The sequence below is a fragment of the Symphalangus syndactylus genome, chromosome 10 (genome assembly GCF_028878055.3).
Source record: "Symphalangus syndactylus isolate Jambi chromosome 10, NHGRI_mSymSyn1-v2.1_pri, whole genome shotgun sequence".
Taxonomy (NCBI): Eukaryota; Metazoa; Chordata; class Mammalia; order Primates; family Hylobatidae; genus Symphalangus; species Symphalangus syndactylus.
The window spans coordinates 109,958,739-109,982,522 of NC_072432.2; the positions used below are offsets into that span (position 1 = coordinate 109,958,739).

Here is a 23,784-nt window from a genome sequence, read left to right on the forward strand (position 1 = left end):
GGAGGAAGAAGGAAAGAAAAGGGATGAGGAGCAATTGCCAGCCAAGGCACTCCGTTTATTTATTTATTTACTTATTTTTGAGATGGAGTCTTACTCTGTCTCCCAGTCTGGAGTGCAGTGACACGATCTCTGCTCACTGCAACCTCTGTCTCCCGGGTTCAAGTGATTCTCCTGCCTCAGCCTCCTGAGTAGCTGGGACTACAGGCATGTGCCAGCATGCCTGGCTAAGTTTTGTATTTTTAATAGAGACAGGGTTTCACCATGTTGGCCAGGCTGGTCTTGAACTCCTGACCTCAGGTGATCCGCCTGCCTTGGCCTCCCAAAATGCTGGGATTACAGGCATGAGTCACCGTGCCTGGCCAAGACATTTCATTTTAAAGACAGCTTTTCAACAAGCTCCACCCCACAACTTCTAATTTCCCTGTTGACCACACCTTCCACAAAGGATACTTAGCAATGTTGTTCTTAGCTACACAGATTGACATTCCGAATAAAGTTAGGGTTCTGTTGGTGATGGAAAAAAATCACTTAATCCCTATTTCAACCTCCTTTTATCCCAGTTGTTACAAGATGTATTCTACTCAACTCTTAGTTAACAAAGTCAGTTCAGCATTTTTATAGTTAAATCACACTTAAACTCAATCAATTCAGATTTCACCTATTTATTTCTCCTTTGCCCTGGGAAGAGCTGGGGAGAGGGGTGTCAATGTGCTGGGTAAAGCATGCCATGGAGGTGGAAGTGGTGGTGGGCTCTGGTCCTTGGTAGTCCATACTGACAACTATGGAGCTGTCTATGGTCTCAGATGTCCATTTCAGACTTATTTGCTGTGCCCTCCTTGTCCTGGAATGCTATCATTCTTACTCTAGAGCTGCCATACCATCTTGCTCCCAAGAACTCTCTGTGAGGTCTGCCATCTTCTAGAACGTTGATTGGGAACAAGGCTGAGACAGAACAGGGGCCCATAATAAGGAAGCCAAGCATGGAAATAAAGGAAAATCTTGAGTTCCTTCAAGAGACATTCCAGGAACCTAGTTAACCTTGAGATTTAAATAAGCAACCTGATAAGCAAGAAGGTAACGATAGCTTAAAACAATAGCCACCCAAGAAAATTAGAGCCACAAGATGTTTGTTTCCCTGTAGAAACTAAAGATGACATCTTCACAGATATCCCTGCATTGTTTTTCAGACTCCTATCAGATGGGAAATGCCAACTGCTGCCATGTAGACCACAGATAAGGGGGAGCTGAAGACTGAACTCTGTCCACCATACTTTGTTCTAAATTTCTTCCTGAGGGGCTTAGAGAAATTCACATCCACAGGCCACACCTTAACATTTTTTTTGTTGTTGTTAACTCTAAGTTTTTAGACAAAGCCTTGCTTCCTTAACCAATTGCAAATCAAAGAATCTCTGAATCTACCTGTGACCTGTAAACCCCCTGCATCAAGATATCCTGCCTTTTGGGGCCAAACCAATGTAACCTCCATGTATTGATTTACAGTTTTGCCTGTGTAAACCAAAAGGTGACTGAGGTAGGTGTCTCAATTGATTAGAGGTTTATTTAGCCAAAGTGGAGAACATGCCTGGGAAAACCACAAATCATAGGAGCATTTGTGATCTACACTTTTGCCAAGGGTGTTGTGAACTTCAGTATTTAAACGGGAAAGAGCAAATAGGAGGGAGGGAGGCAGTGAGGCAGATCATTACATTCTTGTGAGGCTCTAAGTGGCCTCACTAAATCTACGTTTTACATATGAAAATAAGGAGTAGTGGAAAAGTCAATTATGCATTGTCTCATGCCCAGTAAATCTACATTTTATATAAGATACACTTTAGGGAGGCAGAAGTTACAGGCAAAATCATAAATCAATACATGGAAGGTTTACATTGGTTTGGCCCAGAAAGGTAGGACATCTTGAAGTAGGTGCTTCCAGGTCAAAGGTGGATCCAAAGGTTTTCTGATTGGCAATTGATTGAAAGACTTAAGCTTTGCCTAAAGAGTTTGAAGTTAGCGTAAAGAAATGCTTGAGTTGAGATAAGGGGTGTTGTGGAAGCCAGGGTTCTTGTCATGTAGCTGAAGCTTCCAGATAGGAGGTTTCAGAGAGAATAGATGGTAAATTTCCCCTACTGGGCCTTACAAGGTATCAGACTCTCCAGAAGAAGACCTAGCAAGGGAAAGAGATTCTCTACAGATTGCAAATTTCTCTCACAAGAGACAGCTTTGCAGAGTCATTTCAAAATATGTAAAAAAGTACATTTTGGGCTAAAACACTTTGATTTCCTTCAGGGCTTACTGTCTGTCATGTGATGCCATACCAGAGTCAGGTTGGAATTTGGTATCCAAAGACTCTGTTTGGTCAGTCTTGTGATCTTTATTTTAATGTTAACGTTGGTTGGTTGTGCCAAAATTCCAAAGAGAGGAGGGTGTAACGAGGCCTGTCCAGCTTTCCCTTCCCATCACACCTGAACTAGTTTTTCAGGTTTCTTTGGGATCACCTTGGCCAAGAGAGGGGTCCATTTAGTCAGCTGAGGGCTTAGAATTTTAATTTTGGATTACAAGGTAAACAAAAATATTTTATTCTCTCTTAATGTTACATGAAAATCTTGTTCAAAAGAGAAAACCAAATTTAACTTTGTATTTAGTGTATTATTAAAAGCTAATTGTATGTTTGTATGTATATGTATGTGTGTTTGTGCCTAAGAAATGTTAGTTTGATTTAACCAGTTTTCACAGCTGAATATTCTATAAAAACTTTACAGATTATGCAGTTTATATATAGTTCAAACTACTGAATGAAAAGGTAGGCCCCACAGATGCAAAACTACAGTACCAATCAATCCAAGGTAAAGGCAGATTTACACACCGTACATACAGCACTTTGCATGGCTGGGGTAGTGCGCAGTTCTGAGTATAAACTTCAACATTGTACAGAAATAAGGTTTTGATTTTTTTTCACTCTTCATACATTCAATATGATTGCAAACTCAGAAGCCTAACTAATAATAAGTGATATGATTTGGCTATGTATCCACCCAAATCTCACCTTGAATTGTCGTAATCCCTATGTGTCAAGGGTGGGGCCAGGTGGAGATAACTGAATCTTGGGGGCAGTTCTCCCCATACTGTTCTTGTGGTAGTGAATAAGTCTTATGAGATCTGATGGTTTTGTAAATAGGAGTTCCTCTGCACAAGCACTCTTGCCTGCTGCCATGTAGGACATGGCTTTGCTTCTCCTTTGCCATCTGCCATGATTGTGAGGCCTCCACAGCCATGTGGAACAGTGAGTTCATTAAACTTCTTTCCTTTATAAATTACCCAGTCTCAGTTATGTCTTTATTAGCAGCGTGAGAACAGACTAATACAGTAAGCATCTGTAGTCTGGAATGTGTACTCACTCCTGGAAGGAATTCTCTTGTCTATCCACACAGGGCACTCTTGGACACCATATTGTATTAGTATATTGTATAGACATAAAAGCAGAGGCCAAGAACATTAAAAGTTGAAAATAAGGTAGTTCTTTGTTTTGAAAGGAGTTTCTGCAACTAATACTATCTTAAAAGAACTTTAAGTTATTAAATAAAATATATTCTAAGTGAACCTCAAAATTACATTTTATAAACATAAAAATACTTTATTTTGATGTAATACATTAGTCATATCTGCAAATAGAAAATGAAAACTGCATATAAGGTAATATTTCTGACCCAGTAATAAAAGGCACTTTGGAGTTTGTTTGTTTGTTTGTTTGTTTTTAAGGGTCAGGAAAACTATTTAAAGCTTGGTAAGACTAACATAACTTGCATATTCATGATTAAGCTATTCAGTGATTCACTAATATTACAAAACAAGCTTTCTTTTAGAGAGACAGTGGTTTCTTCATGCTAACTGGGTAAGAGCTAGACATATTTTAAAAAGAAGAGGAAACCAATTGGTATCTCAGCATGAATCCTAAGCATATGTTTGGTTTAGGGGTGTGCTCGCCAGTGGATTTTTAATCAGAAAGATTTATCTTACAAGATAAGTCTCACTTTTGATTTAGAATTTCCCATCTCTGAAGAATTTGTACCTTCTTGGAGACAAAGGCAGTACCTCAGACATTCTGTATCTCTGTATTAGTGAGGCTGGCTGATACCCCTTTAGATTCTGTATTCTAGAAGAAAAAGATGAGAAAAACATTATCAAACATTACTCTAGACTTTTCTGCAATTCAAAACTAATAAAACAGAATTCCATTTTTTTTATATTGTACTAGCCAAAGAAAACAAAAATTGGAGCTTCCAAGAGCAGTCTAGTGCTCACCATTATACTTTTACACTTGTGTGGACAAAGCAGCTGTGTAGTTACTTATTTTAAAGCTGCAGTACTTAAAAACTTCTTGATAAGAAATAACTTGGGTATTTCCAGCCCTGCTTCCAAGCATGAACTATGGGTGAGCTTATTTCAGCCTGCAAGAATGGATTAGGGAAACCAAGGATGTTCTTCTGCTCAGCCCATCCCAGTGTCATCAGCAGGCAGCTTGACACTCACAACTCATCAATTTTCCTCTGCAAGCACTTTAACATGGAGTCCATCAGTTGGGCCAAGCCCCAGATTCTCTTCAGCACTTTGCACTCCCTCTCATTGGCCTGCTCCAACTCCATCTTCATGTTGCGGCACACATGGGCTTCGGATTCCTCAAGCACAACTGGATTACATGAGGCAAACTCCTTAATTCAAATAATAACCTCCTGGGTGAAGGTCCCGGGCCAAAATACCTGGGCTACCAGACCTTTACCACATGCCTCCTGTGAGGTCAGCTTCTGCCCACTGAGCAATATCTCATTTGCAAATGCCGCTTCCATTATTTTGGGAAACAATGGTAGAACAGCCATCTGGATTCTGTCCAAAGGTAGTAGAGAGCGGTGGAAACCAAGCCTTTTCATTAGTCCAGACCACATTGCAAAGAGGCAATATAGATGCACTTAGCCTGATGGCTGGGCCATTGACTACTACGATAATAGATTTCTGAAACTGTATGAAAGTATTCACAAAGTTTCTGATAGCTTCTGCTGTTTTAGTGTTTTCTCTTTTGCTGTCATTTGTTGAATGCTATATAAAATAAATAAAGTCAAGTGCACAACAGAAGGCACTGCTGATGGCACTGAGCAGCATAAGCTTGCTGTTATCAGTAGCGGCTGTGCTCAAAGCACTTTGGATTTCTTTCTTTTTTTTTTTTTTTGAGACAGTCTCACTCTGTTGCCCAGGCTGGAAAACTGTGGCGCCATCTCAGCTCACTGCAACCTCTGCCTCCCAGGTTCAAACAATTCTCCTGCCTCAGCCTCCTGAGCAGCTGGGATTACAAGCGGGCTCATTTTTTTGCATTTTTAGTAGAGACGGGTTTTCACCATGTTGGCCTGGCCTCAAGCGATCTGCCTGCCTCAGCCTCCCAAAGTGCTGGGATTACAGGCATGAGTCACCGTGCCCAGCCTGGACTTCTTTCATTACCTTGAAATTTAGTGAGTTATTCTCTAATGATTCTGTGAATATAACAAAGTGGGTGAAATCATCCTGCTTCCTGATGACAATATCTCTCTATCTGGAGGCACTTTCTGTTCGCCTCATGCTAAAATGCAATCACTTGCCAAAGGTTGGCCTTTTCTGTCATCAATAAATTTTCTTCTCCCAGGTGTCGTTCCTGTAACAGACGTCTGCATGTTGGTTGTTCCATTGGCTGTTAACGCATCCATAAACACAGATGTACCTTTCCCATTAACAGCTAGGGCCCTGGTCATGGCTGTAGTCATGGGGCCAGACACCTGAGGCACTAGTGGGTGTATTCAGGGCCTGTTTCCCATCCTGACCTGCTCCATGCACAGGGGTCCAATAAAGCTCCAACTTACTATTCTCCAGCCACTATTCTATAGCTCCAACTGGCTATTCAGTCACCACCATATTCTCCTGACCCTGCTCAACAGGGTCTAGTTTCTGGGGGCTCTTGTTCTGAAAGCCATTCTCTGTAGTCCTGCTCTTAATGGGGCTCATAAACACAAATATCTTGATACTTGACTTTGCTAGGTCAATATTCTTCCAGCTAGAGAGAGATGGAGCTGTGTTTTTCCTGAACTTCCGGGTAGCAGCAAACAACTGGCTGTTTTTAGACTCGTGGTGTTTGCCAATCTCTAGTGACTTAGGAGAGGTCTTATCAAAGCTTCTGTTGGTGGATCTGGAGATTTATTTCCTAGCATTGTTTGGAGAGTGCTATTTGTTCTGGTCAGTGTGCTCTCTTTCTGCTTTTTGACATGGTGTCTGTATTCCTCATGTTTCACGAGATGGCACTCTGGTTCCCAAGTGTGATCCTCACTGTCATAGCCCTTCCATCAAACCAAATACTCTGTCTTCCCTTCTTATTTTTGCTTTTGTCAACAATTCTTTCAGCCTGTCCTGTTCTAGTTGGTGGAGGCCAACATAATCCAGTTTACTCCTTTTCCAAATCCTGTGTACCTAAACCATCGATCATTGGAAACCAGTACTACCCAAGATAAAACTCTTCAGATCAGGAATCACAGCCATTTCCTGCCTTAGGAAAACAATGACTTAAAGCTAATTTTTCACAAAACCTTATAAATAAAACTGTCCAATCTCAATCAGTTAGACCATAAGGTAAGATTTCCATAAGGCTTTAAAAAACTTTTTCAATCTTTTGTTATAGAGTGTATCAATACTACAAAAAAGAAACAAACAAACAAAACCCTGTTAGTCTGACACAGGGGCCCAGATTCTCACATCGGTGTGCTTTTGATATTAATGCTTAATTTATAGGAAAACTAAATAATCCCTTTTACATTTTAGCCAATTTAAGCACACACAGAATTCCTTTCACAAGACCAATTTCATAAACTTTCTATAACTTGCTTAAACCTTCAGTTTTGTCCTATCATTGTACCTTAGGACAAAAATTTACATTCTTTTTCACCTTTCTATATTCATATGGCTTTACTTGACACTGTTTTTACTTCTTTAATGAAAAATAATAAAAATCCTCTAAATGAGGTAAAATTACTTTAACAAAAATCACATTTCTATGCCTTCTTATAATTTTTTTTTATGAAAACTCATCTTACTTTCCTTATATACTTTGTATAAAAAATATAGGCTATAAAAAAAATGGCTACAATAAGGCTTAATGACAGGTGGAGCTCTCTCTGGCCCAGCTATACCTCCTGGTTCAGCTGGGAAGGGCCATGCCTTATCTGCAGCTCTGTTTTTTGTCCTGAGCTCTGCATCTGATACATAATTAAAAATGCTACCTCTTAGGTTTTTCACTAAAAATAAGTTGCTAAGAGTTAACATTGTAATTAATGTAAACCTGATCCAAATATATATAAATTGGAAAATTGAAACTGCCTTTGCAAAATTATAACTGAGGAAATTATGACAGTGAAAGAAATCAGACCTAACCGATTCCATCTTGCTTCTAACCTTTAAGCTGTTCTTGTTCATTCCGGGGCATAGGCCGAACTAACTTTGTGAAGGAATTCAGTTCATGGTTTGATTCTGAAACAAAATTGATAATAGTCCTTTCCAGAAAAGACACCCTTCTTGCCTGGGGACCAGTCTGCCCAGGCAGGACTAACAAATTACCTACAAGATTAGAAAGTACAGTTTAGAGGTCATGCAGCCTCTGGTTCCAAGAATCTGAACCTCCCCAAATTGCTCCTGGGGATAACATCACTATTGTAAAACCTAAGGTGAGTACTTGAGATATTTTACAGACTCTGCACTCCATGGATCAGCTGACACCACTCAGACCTGTAATCTGGCTCAGCCAGTTCTGCCATCCCACCCAGGAACAGAAGACAGCAAGAAAAACTCACTTCGACCCCCTATGATTCCATCTCCAACCTGACCAATCACCACCCCCCACTTCCCAAGCCCATGCCTGCCAAATTATCTTTAAAAATTCTGATCCCTAAATGTAATAATAAAACTCCACTCTCCCACATAGCCAGCTGTGTTTGAATTACTCTTTCTCCATTACAATTCCCCTGTCTTGATAAACTGGCTTTGTCTAGGCAGTGGGCAAGGTGAACTCACTGGACGGTTACACTTCCACAGTGTTCCTCTCTATAAGGACATTCCCTAGAGGCCAGTGAACAACCCAAGCCAATTAGCCCACTCTGTGATCAACCCATTCCCTATTTAATATATACTCCATGGTCAAGTCTTTTTTTCACAGTACAAAGCAATTTCTGGTACCCCCAAAAGCCAAACAGGTTAGGTAACACAATCCAAAAGAGACTGAAGATGGCAAAGAGGAAGGAGGAACAGAGTGGAGTAAAAATAAATAGAACAATTTTTAAGAAAGGAAGTGAGCAGAAGTACCAAGAATGTAATGTTATTTTAATGTTTCAGTCAACTAAAAAATTCCTAAAAATAGAATCCAAAAAGAGAAAAAGCGTAATGGCTATATATATATATACACGTGTATATATACACGTGTATATATATATATAATCTACCTTGGATATCAACTTTTAATTAAGCTGACTTCTAATCATAGATTTGAAGTTTTGGAGTAAGCCAATTCCATTCAGATTTTTAAAATAATCCCTTCAAATCTCTTATTACCAGATTTTAGCTGGGACAAATAGCTGATATTTTTGGCTTTTGAACATCCTCACCAAAGATATCCTCTCTGTTACCTTAACCAAAATTATAACCACATATGCACGCACGAGGTATCTCCAAGGAGGTGACGAGTAGTTTTTACAAGATCCAGAATCACCCCAAAAATAACTAAGAGAAAGGAAAGTTTCACTAGCCACAAACAGGGTCTAACCCATGTTTCTTTCAGGCCATATTTTCTAGGATCTTAGCTTTTCAGCTTACTGTCCATACGTGAAGGTCAAGAGCCTTGGGTCCCCCATCACAGACAGAAGACAGGAAATCAAAAGCTGTCAACAGAAGGGGAAAAGATCAATAATACATTGGTACCCCCAAAGCCACATAAGTATTAAACCAAGACAGGCTGGTTCCCTGACTAGGAATCAAACTCATGCTGTGGAGGGTTTTAACAATTAGGCTACAAGGTAGAATGGCGCTTGTTTTTCCCTAATCAGGAAGCAAACCCAAGCTGTGGTGGAAATTTTAACCACCAGAACTATTTTCGGTCGGATTTTGCTCTTAATTTAGTAAAGATAATTTTTAAGGCTGGCCATGAAACTATTAGGCTTCCCTTAAAATATCTGATCTTTTCATTAATAGTTTAGAATAGGAGATCTCTAAAATCTTTAAATTAATAGCACAATGAGAGAGAGAGGCTAGAAAGGCAGTCTTATTACATGAAACATTTCAGATAGTCAAATTTTGATTTTTCTTAAGTGGCTGGGGTTTTTAGAGGTGGAATTTGACTTTCTACAGCTGCAGGGACTTTAGTCAGCTTTAGAGGGGGCCAGAAGTTGGTTAAATCTAATGGAAGATGGACTGAAACAAACAGACAAAAAAATAGAAAAAAGCAGTCACACAATTTACATAAAATTGAGATTTCTGAGCACAAAGAGAAATTACAGCCAACTGACGGTAAGCCTTGACCTTCAGCTACTAAATCCCCAAATGACACCCCAAACCAGCTCCTTACCTGGAGATGGGGCCCAAGCTGAAAACTGCTCTCTGCCATCACGGAAGCAGGAAAGTCTTCTTCCTTGTTAGAAGTAAGAACTCCCAGAAAAGGAGTTCTGCAGCAGAATAAACTTCAGATCTCAACTGGAAATTTTTGAGTGATTAGGGATATCTGGAGGGAGAAACTCTCAGACTTCAGCAAATCATCCAATAGGTCAGAGCAATAAAGAGCTCCAGCTGGTACTAGGGCCCCAGTAGGAGAGTTGCTACAGGCCAAGAGCCAACTCCACTCAGAAAGCCCCTTTGTGGTTACCAAAATGTAAACCAAAAAGTGACTGAAGCAAGTCTCCATCCATTAGAGGTTTATTTGGCCAAAGCTGAGGATGCGCCTGGGAAAAAGCATAAATCACAGATGCTCCTGTGATTTATGTTTTTTCCAAAGGGGGTTTTGTGAACTTCAGTTCACAAAAGGGGAACCACAAGCAGGTGGGGGAAGAAAAGGAGGCAGGCAGTGAGGCAGGTGGTCACGTTCTTGTGAGGCTCTTATTAGCCTCAGTAAATCTACATTTTACATGTGAAAAGAGGGAATAGAGGAAAAAATCAATGATGCATTGTCTCACGCTCAGTGAGTCTACATTTTACATAAGATGAAGCAAATGTGGAAAGAGGGAGTAGAGGAAATGAGGCTATGACATGGGGTTGTGAAATTACAGCTATCTGGGAGACAAAGGAAGACAGTATTTGTGACTCAGCTTCTAAGCTTAACTTGCCCTTTGGTATAGTGAGTTCGGGGTCCCAAGGTTCTATTTTTTTTTTTCATACCTGTAACTTGTTTCCAAAAATGTTCCCCTGCCTTTGAAAAACCCTTGCTTATAAGCCACTGGGGAAGTAGGATCTCACACAATAGCTGTCTGATTTTCCTTGCTTGGCTCCCTGCAAATAAATGCCCTCCTTTTTCTTGCTGCAAACTTTGGTACAGATATTTGTCTTTACTGTGCTGGGCCAATGGACCCAGGTTTGGTTCAGTAACAAGGCATTTTTCTCACTTTTAGGTACCCCCACCAACTCTATCTAAGATTCCATCACCCTCCAAGGAGGAGGACCCTTTCCCAGAGGCCCACAGCAACGTATAAGCCTGGAGCTCGAATCTGACTCTAGACTGATAATTCAAGTACCTCTGACCTAGTTTTAAAGAGCAGGGAAGTCTGCATGGTCATCTAGTGAGTTTCTATTCTGTTGAGTTGGGCAGTGTTCTCAACTGAGTGCCCATGAGAATCACCTAGTGTGTGGGTATTAGAGGGGAGACTTTAAAAATACCAGTACTGAGCCCCCACAGCAAGAGGTTTCCATTCACCTGGTCTAGACCCAGCCCAGGCAATGACGTTTTTAGAAAACGTCCCCAGGTGGTTCTAACATGCAGCCAGGTGGAGAGCCAGTGGTGATGGCTTATACTGTATGCTCTGATTTCTTCAGAGCTTTGTTTTTGATTCTCCAACCAAAATTTTATAACTCAAAATGGTTTTCTCTCCCAGAAAGCATAGCTTTTGTAAATTAAAACCCTTGTTTTTCTCTCATGAATTTCAAAGGCCTGCTTAGAAACTCAAAAGCCCAGAATCTGACTCTAAATTATCTGCAGTGTGCCTTCTCAGGCAGAAACCCACAAGCCTGAGCCCAGTCTCACTGTGCAGTGATGATGAAGAGAGATGTCGAGTAAGAAAAAGCATTACTTAGTATGGAAAACAGCAGCTCATGTATTAAAATCATACCCATTCCCCTGAGCCTGTATCAGAAAAAATTCCAAAGAAGCCAGTTCTCCCTACATCCTTTCACCCAAGAAATCACAGCCAGAGATTTTCTTTTAATCTTACTCCCTAATAAACAAAAAAGCCCTCAGAAACTGCCTGTTTTCTTAACTGCCCAATAGTGTTCCCTAGGGAAATAAGAAGTTTCTCATAAAGGTGTGAGTGATATATATTCTTCTTGAAAGAATGAAAGTTACATCAAAGTTTTTTTTCTTGGTGTTTTTCCATTAAAGTATGGAACAGTTTTCAACTTTCAGGGTACCTCATGTAGTTCAGATTTGATAAGTTATAGAGCTAATTCATTTGCAAATCTATATATTAGCATTCCATAGGGTTATTACTTTTTTCTTAGGCTACGTAGCTCAGTTGACTATACTTGTCACTACTGATGTCAAGGTTAAGCCTTCAGTCTCCGTGGGGTCTGATTAATTACCTTTGCTGTGTTTTAGCCCTTTCTAAAATATATGCATTTAGTCACCAGGGGGACCAGACAATGTAGATAGTTAGAAGTATAAAATATCCAGAGAAATTCAAGGCCTTTTCTGAGAAAAATATATATATATATTTTTTTTTTAGGAAGCCAAATAACTGAAATTTTGGAAAAATTCATAATTTATCTAACCCTTTGCCTAACATTTTATTTTTTTAAATTTCAAACATACAGAAAAGTTGAAAGAATTTTAAGTTAGTATCCATATACCCACCATCTACATTCTACCATGAATATTTTGCTGTGATTGCTTTATCATGCTTCTAACTATCTATCCATGCCTCTGTCTAGTAAACTTATGTTTTTGATGCATATCAAAGAAATTTGCAGGAATCAGTGTACTTTACTTCAAAACACTTTAGTACGTGCATAAGTTTTTCCTATTGGTTGTGTACCAAATTATCAGTATGTATGTAAGTTTTTCCTGTTGGTGCTGTACCATATTATACAAAGTGGTTTAAGACAACACGAATTTATTATGTACAATTCTGGACGTCAAAAGTCTGAAATGGGTCATCCAGGGCTCAAATCAAGGTGTCAGCAGAGCTGCTTTTCTTCTGGAGGCTCTAGGAGAGAATCTATTTCCTTGTTTTTTGTAACTTCTAGAAGCCATTCATATCCTTAGCTTGTGGCCCCTTCCTCCATCTTCAAAGCCAGCACTGAGGCATCGACAAATCTCTCCATGATCTCTGCCTCTCTCTTCATAACTTCTTTGCTGACTCTGGCCCTCCTGCTTCCCTTTTACAGGGGCCCTGTGATTGTGCCTACCCAGATGATCCAAGATAATCAACCCCTCTCAAGATCCTTAACTTAATCACATCTCCAAAGTCCCTTTTGTGTAAAGTAACATGCTTAATAGGCTCTGGGGACTAGGACATGAATATCTTGCTGGGCCGAAATTATTCATCTAATATAGCTTGCAAAACTTTTTCATCTTTAACACCCATTGAAGATTTATAGACAGATGAAAATTAGGAAGCTGGCCTATGAATGGGAGTGAATATTGATACAAAAAGAAGGCTAAGAACTGAGGCCTGGAGCACACTTGGAAGTCAGGAAGATGAGGAGGAACAAGAAAAGTAGCCCTGAGAGGAACAGCCAGGGAAGTAAGAAGTGGACAGTCAGCAAGTGAGCAATTCTGGAAGCCAGAAGAATTTCTAAAGTTTTTCTAAAAGAGGATGATGATCTGTATCACATGCTGCTCACAGAGCAAAGATCTGTGGTTGAGATCTAGTCACTGGTTGGGTTTAGCAAAGTGGAGATCTCTGGGTACCCTGTTCTGGTGGTGTGGCCAGGGTAAGTGCCTGGTTGGAGTGGCTTCAAGGGAAAAGGAAAGAAGAGGAAGTGGAGTAGGTATAGGAGTGAATCAAGAAGAGGTAAACACATCAGATAACTTTTTCAGGGACTTCTGATAAAAAGAAGAGCAGGGAAAGGGGTGATATCCAATGTTGTCACCATCATCATCATCAATTTGACATAGTTGCAAACATTAATCAGATCCTTTTTAGCTCCAGAAAATAAAGGAATAAAAGGATAGAGCAAGAGCCTGCAAGTGCTTAGCTGTAAGTTGTCCTTACCACCATGATTCAACAGGGACACCACGAAGAAATTCACAAGGCCCTGATGGCCTAAATTCTGACAATGCTATCCTCAGTCTTGACTTCTGCTCTCCTCTCCATCTTCCTTGTTTCATCCTATTTTTTCATTCTTTCCTTCCTCCCTTCATTCCACAAACATATAAGCCCCCATATCTTTGAAACTTGAATCCGGTACAGGGATAAGTGTGAATTGACTAGCTGGAAAATTCTTTTCATTTCTTAATAAAAATCTTTCATTCTATTCTTGAGAATAAAAATATTCTTAAATTTCAAAACCAGTTAGTTTTATCTTCCAAAAACACACTCTCTGATTTAGTTGTAGACATTTACTTAAATAGTTTTACATGTAAATGTCCCTATTTCATAGTTTTTAGAAGCAATTTTTGGAGAGCAAAGTTTAGGCAGCAATATATGATCAATTTATATTATGAATTTCATTCACTTAAAAAGATAACGATTCTTTTTCCATTTTAAAAACTGCACTCAGAAATGAATGGGGAAACTTCATGAATGTTTCTGTTTTTTTCAGGGGCCTCACATTTCTGTATTTAATTCTTTCTTGACTTTCTCAGACTCTAGAATTTTCCTTTTCTCCATTCATGTACACATATCCTTTGTTCTTTTATTTACATTTCACTGTGTCTTCTCCTTAGTCTCCTTAGTCTTCTTGTAATTTCTTTGTCCCAGGTGTAGCTAAGGACGATTCACATACCTAAGAAGACTGCTTGATATTGTTCTTTTAATCGACCCATCTCTATCAACTCTTTCCTCACTATAGTCCATTATGTGAGTCTAACAATCTCATTCTCCCTTGCTAAGATAATTTTCTCACATCTTATGATTTCTTAATCATAAGAATGATTGACTTAACAATTAAAATATTTAACTGAAAACTTCCTGGCTGAAACAAAGGAAACAGAAAGAATCTTTACAATCTTGATATTTACCTGGTAAAATGTTTTCATATGAACACTCAGAATATTGTATTTGGATCTGGGCACCACATCTTCAGAAGGACAATGACAAATTAAAACGTGCCCATTGGTGAGTGATCAGGAGTTTGAAGGTCATGTCACGAGTAATGAATAAAGGATCTTGGGATGTCCCGTTAGGAAGTAAAAAGTCTGGGGTGGGAGCAGGACGTGGGGTAGTAAGGGACAAAAGGAAAAGAGAAAGCCTGGCTGGGATGAGGACTGCCATTACTGGTCAACAGGGTGGCTGTCCCAGGAGGATAGTGACACCTGGGATGGAGGGAGGGGGAAATGTCTAGAGGAGCACCAAGGGGAAATGTGGTCTCATGAAGCTTCAGTAGAAAGGTATCTCATCCATTCCCCACACCCACCTGGCCATGGGCTTTTGCTACTTTCCCCAGTTAGCCTCATGAGCAGAGGTGGTTGATGGTCTCAAAGGACTGACAATGAGACCACCGTAAAAAGAACTTGGGACAATTTAAGAAAAACAGTTACTGTGAAAGAATAACCACAAACAGAACAGCCTACAGCAGAAGAAGCAGACCTATTGACAGATATGAATAGGAATCTTAATACCAAATAAAACATTGCAAATATGAAACAAGAATAAGTAGTTTGAAGGAGAGCCAATCAAAGGTACTAGATATAAAAATTACAATTGCCAATATAAGGAATAGGTTGAAAAACTGAATGAATGACAAATGGGTAGAATTTAGAAACAGATCCATATGTCCATGGGAACTTGGAATGTGTATGTAGCATCATAGCCTGGTAGAGGGGAGATGAATTCATCAATAGTCCCTAGAAAACTGGTTCATCATGTGGGAAAAACTTGGAGTAGATGCCCACCTTTTTCTATATACAAAAATAAACTTTAGATAGGGTAAAGGCCTAAACATGAAAGGCAAAGCCATACATCTGTTAGCGGCAAATGGAGAATTTTTTTTTGTGACACTGGAATGGAGAAGAATTTTGTAAGGTGCTGAAAAGTACAGACCACAAGGGAGACAATCAATGGAGTTAATGACGCCAAAATTAAAGATTTCTGATACCACAAAGTTACCAGATGTATGATAGATTTGGAGGTGACAAAGTGGTAATAACTGACAAAAAATAATAACTAGAATACACAGAAAACTCCTGCAAGTGGATAAGAAAAGGATGAGGACATTGTAGGGGACCCTGCTGATGCCCTGCCCAAATTCGTGGCCCATCTCTGAGTTCTCCTGCAGTTACTATCAAAGGTTCCCAGCATGCACACTGCTTCCCACCTGTGTGGGAGCCTCTCTCTTTCTCAGCCTCAAGATTTTTTCAGGTACTGTGGGAACTTGCTTAGTTTAGGTGCAGTGCAAATTGGACAAGCTAGTGGCTGAATCTCACCAGGGTCAGCTCTCAACCAAAGAGGACCAGTGAGTAGCATATAAACAGCCTAGCTTCCCCATATCCTGGTAGGACAATTCTGAGGCGTGTTCAACACAGGTCCTCAGAGGGTCCTCAGCAGGACTGAGCCCTGGTTGCCCACAGCAATTATCTGCCCATAACTTACCCTTTAGTGGGTTTTCTCCTTTCCTTGTCTTGCTATCTTTACTCCCTTGCTTGTACTTCTGAATAAATGACCTGCACCCAAGTCTGTGACTGAGACCTGCTTTTCAGGTAACACAAACTAGGACAGATATACATAAGCATTTCACAGAAGGGGAAAGTGGAAAGGCTGATAAGCGTGGGAAGAGATGCTCAACTTTAATAAGCGGAGAAATGGGCCGGGTGCAGTGGCTCATGCCTGTAATCCCAGCACTTTGGGAGGCCGAGGCGAGCAGATCACAAGGTCAGGAGATTGAGACCATCCTGGCTAACATGGTGAAATCCCGTCTCTACTAAAAATACAAAAAATTAGCCGGGCATGGTGGCACACGCCTGTAGTCCCAGCTACTCATGAGGCTGAGGCAGGAGAATCACTTGAACCCGGAAGACAGAGGTTGCAGTGAGCCGAGATCACGCCACTGCACTCCAGCCTGGGCAACAGGGCGAGACTCTGTCTCAAAATAAAAAATAAAAATAAAAAAATAAAAATCAGAGAAATGAAAAGTATATAGGGAAGTACAAATTTACCTGAAAAGTATAGAAAACATAAAAAACCTGGATTTCCTAAAGTGCCTATGAGAATTTGGAGAGGCAGAAACCCCATACATCACTAGTGAGACCATTCTGGAGAGCAATTAGCAATGTTTAGTGGATTTGCCCAGATGCACACCCTATGATCTCACAAATCCTCTTCTATGTGTAGGCCCCACACAAACTCCCACACTCCCACTCTACCTGGCCTATGAATCAAACTGATCTTCAGGTAATCTTACCATATTTCTCAAGTCCATCACTGTCCTTCTCAACTTCTTTCTTCTCATATCTTCTCTTTCTTCCTCACATTCAGCTGATGACCTCACTTCTTTTTTTTTTTTTTTTTTTTTTTTTTGAGACGGAGTCTCGCTCTGTCGCCCAGGCTGGAGTGCAGTGGCGCAGTCTCGGCTCACTGCAAGCTCTGCCTCCTGGGTTCACGCCATTCTCCTGCCTCAGCCTCTCCGAGTAGCTGGGACTACAGGCGCTCGCCACCACGCCCGGCTAATTTTTTTTTTTTTTTTTTTTTTAGTAGAGACGGGGTTTCACCGTGGTCTTGATCTCCTGACCTCGTGATCCGCCCACCTCAACCTCCCAAAGTGCTGGGATTACAAGCGTGAGCCACCGCGCCCGGCCGATGACCTCACTTCTTATTGAATTGAGAACACAGAAGCAAACAGAAAAATATTTCCCCACGTTCCCATTGCCAAATCTACCAATCTACCAGTAAGTGTGCCTGTATCCTCTGCCTTCCTCCCTTCCTGACACTAACTCTTTCCATCTCTCTCATCTCCTCACGAACCATGTTCCTAGACCGTCACCACTGTCTCCTGATCATCAATTTCTCCCACCCTGTTGGGTCATTCACACCAGTATGCTGTAGCAGTCCCCACATAGGAGGAGGAGGAGAATGAGGGAGAGGGGTAGGAAGGGAAAGCAGAGAAAGGAGAGGAGGAAAAGAGAAGAAAAAAGGAAAGAAAACATCCCTCTTTTATACATTCCCCTTTATGTTTTGCTTCATACTTATGCTTCCCTTTACAGTAAAATGTCTACAAAGAATTGTCTATAATTCTTAGTCTTCCCCTTTGTGGGCCCATCAACACCACTGGCCATAATAGATAGTTTCCTCTGTCTTGAGGCCCTTTCTTCACTGCCCCAGGGATGCTTCTCTCTTGCTTGAGTCTTCTGTCTCATGGCGTCTACCTCTCACTTTCCTTTGCTGGCTCCTCATCCCCTTTCCGGACTCCATGTGTTGCCTTGCTCCAGGGCTCAGTCCCTTACTTGTTCTCTTCTCAATCTACACTCACTCCCTGCATAAGCTTGGCTTTAAGCATCATGTATACCAGGAGAACTTTCTAGTTTTATTTCCAGCACGGACCTTAATCCCAAATTCCAGAACTACCCTCCTGACAGCTCCACTTGGATGTCTGATAAGCATTTCAAACTTAAAATGTTAAAACCAAACCATTGGTTTTTCCCTGAAACCTGTTCTATCTGTTGTCTTCCTCTTAATAAATGGTACAACTTTATCTTCCCAGCTGCTCAAGTCAGAACTATTGGGGTCGCCCCTCGTGCTTCTCTTCCTCCCGTTCCCCATACCTAATCCATTAACAAATCTCATTGGCTCTACTTTCAAAATATGCTGCAGTATTCCTACCCTTCTCCCACCTCCACCACCACCACTCAGTCCAAGCACCACCGTCTCTGCTCGGGACAACTGCAGTGGTCTCCTAACTGGATTCTCCCTCTCATCCTTACTCTCCTGTCATCTATTCTCCACTCAGCTGCCAGAAGGATCTTTTCAAAAAGTCAGGTCTTGTCATTCTTTTCCTCAAAATCCTTCCTACTTCACTCAGAATGGACACGTCAGTCTTTACATGGCCTGGGGACGCTATCTGATTTGACTCCACCCTATTCCTGTGGTCTCATCTCTTCCGTGCTCCCCTCCAGCCTCCCCTCACTCACTGTGCTTTAGCCTCACCCACTGCTAGTTCTGGAACATGTCTTGCACTTGCCATTCCCTCTGCCTGGAATGCTCCTTTTCCAGATATTAGCATGGCCCGCTCTCTAACTTCATTCACGTCTCTATTCAAATGCTACCACGTTCTCAGAGACAATTTTCCTGACCACTGTATTTGAAACAGTATCCTCCATTGCTCTCTGTCCTCTTATCTTGATTTATTTTCTTCCTTGCACTTATTATAACCTAGCATTGTATGTTTATTGTCTATTTATTTTCTTTCCATACTAAAATAAGGGAAGGGATTTTGTCTATTCCCAGTCATGCTGTACTCCCAGTAGCTACTTGTATTTAGCATAGACTGGCACCAGATAAATATATTTTGAATAAAAGAATGAACAGGCATACAAATTGAGAGCTAAGCAAAGATTTTCATCCCAGCATTTTACATGAAAGAAAACTTGAAACAAGCTTCATGCCCTTCAATGAGAGAATGAAGAAATAAAATGCAGTCCAAGCAAAAAGAATGAAATGCTGTTCAGCTGTTCCAAGGAACAAACTAGAGTCATATATCCAGCTATCAAAATGGGTAGGTCTTAAAAACATAAAGTTGAGGGGAAAAAGTAATAAGGAAGATGAAATAAAGAGTATAATACTGACGAATACTAGGATTGAGAAATGGGGAATAAAAGGAAGACATTTTTAAATAAAATAAATAATACAAGAAAATAAAATAAGGGCTCTTCCATAAACCAACAATGATAGAGTGTTATGAACTAAGTTGAACTGTATGTTTGAGGTTTAAAAATAATGTATGTGGAAAAAAATAAGAGTTGCCTTGGGAAGTACTTACTTAACTGGAAAACATGGGATGGGATTCCTAAGAGCTGTAGGTGAGAGCAGTGGGGTCTGATCCCATCAGGGAAGGCTTTGTGGAAGCAGGGAGACTTGAGGTGTTCCTTGAAGGATGAAAATGACATAAACAATGTAAGCAAAGAGCAGTAGCAAGACATTCTAGTGGGCCCCAAAAGTCTGGAAGTAGGAAAGCTGGATATAGACCTATCAGGCTCAGGAGATGGCTCACAGTGTAGGGGAAAGGGTAGAAGACAAAAAGATAAAATTGAACACACTCGCTAAGATCAGATAGTAGAATGCCCTGGCTAACACTAAGGAATTAGACTTGATTCTAACATTGGTGATACTACTTTTGTGTAACACTTGCCCAGTGTCACACAACTATTAAAGTGGGAGCCAACATTTGACTTCCAGCAGTCTGATTCCAGAATTTTCACTTTTAACTGCCATGTTTAAGTTCTTTCAGTGAGCAACAGGAATCCAGTCAAGGGTTTTGAGAATTGCAAGGTAATGGACAAGGGATTTTAGCAGGTGGGTTCACCAGAATTGTGCAGAATGGCTTGCATGAGGCAAAGACTGGAGGCGAGCAGTCTGTGAGGAGGGGCGTATGACAATGTCCATGTGAGCTGGTAAGACACTGACTAGCATACTGCCAGGGAGATGGGACAGGGAGGGGCCAATGAGGTAGAACCAGTGGGGTTGACTAATCAGACAGCTCACAGATTTGTTTTGTGGCTCTCCTGTGTGCTAGGCATTGGTCTGGACTCTGAGGACAGTGTGGTGAAAGAGATGAACACAGATAATTAACTACAAGTAAGCATGCACACTACTGCCAGGTAAAAGGAATGCAAAGGTCCAACCTAAAGCAGAAGGAGGGTGGTCTTTGTATTTAATTAGAGCTCTTCTTATTAAAATAACAAATGTTAAGCATGAAGTAGTTTTAATGTTTCATACCCTTGAAAAAAATAATTCTGAAAAAAAATCACTGGTTTAGAATTCCTTTCTATAACCAAAAAGGTAGAATATTTGCCTTTTAAAAATGGATTCCCTTTTCAAGTTAATCATCTTTATCTGAAAATGCAAAGAAGATGGCTTAATGGTCATCGAATTGACAGATGTAACTGGAACTCTAATCTGGTTCTGTGATGCACAATTATACACAAATGTGAGATCTGAGTTTGTGGATATGAATGTGTTATCTTCAAGCAGGTTTTAGAAGTCAGAATGAGCAGAAATTTTAACTGGAAGATCAAAAGTACAAATCAACAAAATTCATCCCCAGGCAGAGGTTGCACAAGATGTAGCAATTTTTTATGAATATTTATATATTCATATGAATCATACTTTACTTGCCTTATTTAGTAAGTTATTTGATCCTCTTAAGCATTCTTTTATTAATGAAATGTAATTGCACTGCCATCAAAATGACTATAATATCTGATACCTAGGCAGACATTTATCTTCAGTTTTTGTTTTTAACTTTTGTTTTAAGTTTAGGGGTACATGTGCAGGTATGTTACATAGGTAAACTTGTGTCTTGGGGGTTTGTTGTACAGATTATTTCATCACCCAGGTATAAAACTTAGTACCCAATAGTTATTTTTCCTGATCCTCTCCTTTCTCCCACCCTCCACCCTTCAGTATGCCCCAGTGTGTGTTGTTCCCTTCTATGTGTCCATGGGTTTTCATCATTTAGTTCCCATTTATAAGTAAGAACATGTGGTATTTGGTTGTCTGTTCCTGTGTTAGTTTGCTAAGGATTATGGCCTCCAGCTCCATCCATGTTCCTGCAAAGAACACGATCTTGCTCTTTTTTACCACCGCATAGTTTTCCATGGTGTATATGTACCACATTTTCTTTATCCAGTCTATCATTCATGGGCATTTAGGTTGATTTCATGTCTTTGCTATTGTGAAGAATGCTGCAATGAACATATGCATGCAGGTGTCTTTTTAAATTTTATTTTACTTTAAGTCTGGGATACATGTGCTGAACGTGCAGGTTTGTTACGTAGGTATGCATGTGCCCGTCATCTAGGTTGTAAGCCCTGCATGCATTAGATATTTGTCCTAATGCTCTCCCTCCTTTGCCCCCCACCCCGACAGGCCCCAGTGTGTGATGTTCCCCTCCCTGTGTCCATGTCTTCTCATTGTTCAACTCCCACTTATGAATGAGAACAGGCAGTGTTTGCTTTCCTGTTCCTGTGTTAGTTTGTGGAGGATGATGGTTTCCAGCTTCATCCATGTCCCTGCAAAGGTCATGAACTCATTCTTTTTTATGGTTGCATAGTATTCCATGGTGTATATGTACTGCATTTTCTTTATCCAGTCTATCATTGATGGGCATTTGGGTTGGTTCCAAGTCTTTGTTATTGTAAATAGTGCTGCAATAAACATATGTACAAAAACCCTAGAAGAAAACCTAGGCAATACCATTCAGGATACAGACTTCATAGGCATAGACTTCATGACTAAAACACCAAAAGCAATTGCAACAAAAGCCAAAATTGATAAATGAGATCTAATTAAACTAAAGAGCTTCTGCTCAGCAAAAGAAACTATCATCAGAGTGAAGAGGCAATCTACAGAATGGGAGAAAATTTTTGCAATCTATCCATCTGACAAAGGTCAAGTACCCGAATCTACAAGGAACTTAAACAAATTTACAAGAAAAAAACAAACAACCCCATCAAAAAGTGGGCAAAGGATATGAACAGACACTTCTCAAAAGAAGACATTCATGTGGCCAACAAACATATGAAAAAAAGCTCATCATCACTGGTCATTATAGAAATGCAAATCAAAACCACAAAGAGATGCCATCTCATGCCAGTTAAAATGGCAGGTGTCTTTATAATAGAATTATTTATATCCTTTGAGTATATACCCAGTAATGGGATTATCGAGTTGAATGGTATTTCTGTCTTTAGGTCTTTGAGGAATCACCACACTGTCTTCCACAATGGTTGAACTAATTTACACCCCTACCAACAGTGTATAAGCATTCCTTTTTCTCCACAATGTTGCCAACATCTGTTATTTTTGACTTTTTGTTAATAGCCATTTTGGCTGGTGTGAGATGGTATCTCATTGTGGTTTTGATTTGCATTTCTCTAGTGATCAGTGATGTTGAGCTTTTCTTCATATGATTGTTGGCCACATGTATGTCTTCCTTGGAAAAGTGTCTGATCATGTCCTTTGCCCACTTTTTAACGGGGGTTTTTTTTTTTCTTATAAATTTAAGTTCCTTATAGATGATGGATATTAGACCCTTTGTCATATACATAGTTTGCAAAAATTTTCTTCCATCCCATAGGTTATCTATTTACTCTGTTGATAGTTTCTTTTGCTGTGCAGAAGCTCTTTAGTTTAATTAGATCTCATTTGTCAATTTTTGCTTTTATTGCAATTGCTTTTGGTGTCTTTGTCATGAAATTTTTGCTCGTGCCTATGTCCTGAATGGTATTGCCTAGGTTGTCTTCCAGGGTTTTTATAATTTTGGGTTTTAAATTTAAGTCTTTAATCCATCTTAAGTTAATTTTTGTATAGGGTGTAAGGAAGGGGTCCAGTTTCAATCTTCTGCATACGGCTAGTGGGTTATTCTAGCACCATTTATCGAATAGGTAATCCTTTTCCCATTGCTTTTGTCAGGTTTGTCGAAGATCAGATAGTTGTAGGTTTATGGTCTTATTTCTGGGTTCTCTTTTCTGTTCCATTAGTTTAGATGTCTGTTTTTGTATAAGTACTATGCTGTTTTGGTTACTGTAACCTGGTAGTATAGTTTGAAGTTGGGTAGTATGATGTCTCCAGCTTTGTTCTTTTTGCTTAGGATTGCCTTGGCTATTTGGGCTTTTTTTTGCTTACATATGAATTTTAAACAGTTTTGTCTAGTTCTGTGAAGAATCTCAATGGTAGTTTAAAGGAATAGTATTGAATTTATAAATTGCTTTGGGCAGTATGGCCATCTTAACAATATTCTTTCTATCCATGAGCATGGAATGTTTCTCCATTTGTTTGTATCATCTCTTTTTCTTTGTGCAATGGTTTGTAGTTCTCTTTGTAGAGATCTTTCACTCCTCTAGTTAGCTGTATTGCTAGATATTTTATTCTTTTGTGGCAGTTGTAAATGGGTGTTAGTTCCTGATTTGGCTCTTGACTTGATTATTGTCGGTGAATAAGAATGCTAGTGATTTTGGTGATTTTAGCACATTGGTTTTGTATCCTGAGACTTTGCTGAAGGTGTTTATCAGCTTAAGAAGCTTTTGGGTGGAGACTATGAGGTTTTCTAGATATAGGAACATGCTGTCTGCTGAGATAATTTGACTTCCTCTCCTCCTATTTGAATGCCCTTTATTTCTTTCTCTTGCCTGACTGCCCTGGCCAATACTTCCAATACTAT

At 40.0% G+C, this 23,784-nt stretch overlaps 1 protein-coding gene and 1 pseudogene across 2 annotated transcripts in view; both read right to left on the reverse strand.

Moving 5' to 3' along the window:
- DAZL (deleted in azoospermia like) overlaps positions 1-10,096 on the reverse strand; it is an 87,445-nt gene extending 77,349 nt beyond the window's left edge. Inside the window, exons 1-2 of one of the 2 annotated variants that reach the window (XM_055295533.2) lie at positions 9,617-10,085; positions 4,067-4,150 (exon numbers count right to left, since the gene is read on the reverse strand). Coding sequence is in view for 1 of the 2 variants with exons in the window: in XM_055295531.2 (XP_055151506.2) it covers positions 9,617-9,655 (39 nt within the window). In the remaining variant the exon portion in view is untranslated. Of the gene's footprint in view, positions 1-4,066; positions 4,151-9,616 lie in introns of both variants that reach the window. The other variant, XM_055295531.2, reaches the window with a different exon arrangement.
- Positions 4,263-6,646, reverse strand: LOC129491350 (chromodomain Y-like protein; annotated as a pseudogene).
- Positions 10,097-23,784: the final 13,688 nt, after the last annotated feature.